This window comes from Corvus brachyrhynchos, unplaced genomic scaffold (assembly GCF_000691975.1).
Source record: "Corvus brachyrhynchos isolate BGI_N302 unplaced genomic scaffold, ASM69197v1 scaffold117, whole genome shotgun sequence".
Taxonomy (NCBI): domain Eukaryota; kingdom Metazoa; phylum Chordata; class Aves; order Passeriformes; family Corvidae; genus Corvus; species Corvus brachyrhynchos.
In genome coordinates, this window is record NW_008238833.1 from 1,206,720 (window position 1) to 1,208,055 (window position 1,336).

Sequence of the window (1,336 nt, forward strand, 5' to 3'; positions counted from 1 at the left end):
GAGCGGTTCCTCTTCCATTTCTGCTTCACTATTAGAATCCTAATTAAATTTTTTAAAAGTACTTCAAACACAAGAATTTTCAGCATTTGCACAGACAAAATACTCACACACCAGCTAAGATTTTTGACCATCTAATAACACCATTTGTTCAATTAACAAGAAAGCATGCATTTCCAAAAAATACATCATTCTGTACTGGATGACAATTACTTTCAGCTTTAAATTAGCTATTTCCATGTACCTCTCTTCAGTCAACTTCTAAGAATTAAGCTAACATGAAATCTCCAAGATACTTCAGCAGGTATTCTGCTTCCTGATAAAAATAATTTGATAGATTTTCAGAAGTCAATCTTGTTATCTAGTTAATGTGACTATTAAAATATTACAGAACTACTCATGTCATGCATTCCAACCCAAAAACCCCCACTGATTTGCATCGCTTAACTCTTCCTCACATTAAATATTTTCTCCAATTAAATTTTAAAGATAAAACCCAGACCTCACAATTTGCACTGCTGCAGGATCTCCGAGCTGCGCTTTGTCTTGCAAGTTCTTTCAATTTTGCAAGCACTTGCTGTTTCCTATTAGTAGAAACATTCTCTGTAGGGCATGTTTTATCAGGCTGCTGTTTTTCAGAACTCTCATCGTCATCTATTATACAGCGGCGTTTGGCAGAAACCTTTCTAACAAGTATGTCACTGTCCTCACTTTCATCGCTGTCATACATGACAGAGGTGCTCGACCTCTTACGCTTCCCAGGCACAACGCACTCATCGTCACCATCTTCTGTTACTTCCCCACTGTGGCCTTTCTCCTCCTGGTCTGAAAGGCTGATCTCCACAGCCGTTTGGTCTTTTTCATCTGTTTCACTTTCTGATGTGGTAGACTCTTCCACCTCCTCAGAGGTGGCTGAGGATTCGTCATTGCTGTCCAGCAGTATGAGCTCCCTTCTAGTGCGTCTCCAATCGACTCGGGATTTGGATGACGGCAGCTCTGTCTCTGCTGTCTTACTTCTTGTTTCGTATCTTTTGACAGCTGGTTTCATCCCCATCGGAAGGCTGCAGCAACACACCAAAATATAAACCGGTAGAACAAAGCACTTATTACACCGTGCCATTCAAAGGGGAGAAAAAAAAAGAATACATGAGCATACGTATTTTGCTCCACACGCTTATGATTTAGCAGTATCGTTAAGAGACAGAGGCGGAAACCAGCACCAAACAAAACTCAGCACGCACAGTAACTTCTCGAGAGGCTACACCTTACTCCAGACACGCAGAAGCGCCCGCGCCCAGCGTGGCTGAACTCAAGGAATGAGGCACCGCTACCGCTCCCA

At 42.1% G+C, this 1,336-nt stretch overlaps 1 protein-coding gene across 1 annotated transcript in view; it reads right to left on the reverse strand.

Annotated features, from left to right (window-relative positions):
• CCDC82 (coiled-coil domain containing 82) overlaps window positions 1–1,330 on the reverse strand; it is an 18,352-nt gene extending 17,022 nt beyond the window's left edge. The window contains 3 exon segments of the mRNA XM_008636785.2: window positions 1–39; window positions 500–1,058; window positions 1,262–1,330. The exon segment at window positions 1–39 is cut by the window's left edge and continues 45 nt beyond it. Of these exon segments, the coding sequence (XP_008635007.1) occupies window positions 1–39; window positions 500–1,051 (591 nt within the window). The 5' untranslated portion in view covers window positions 1,052–1,058; window positions 1,262–1,330.
• Between the last annotated feature and the right edge of the window lie 6 nt (window positions 1,331–1,336).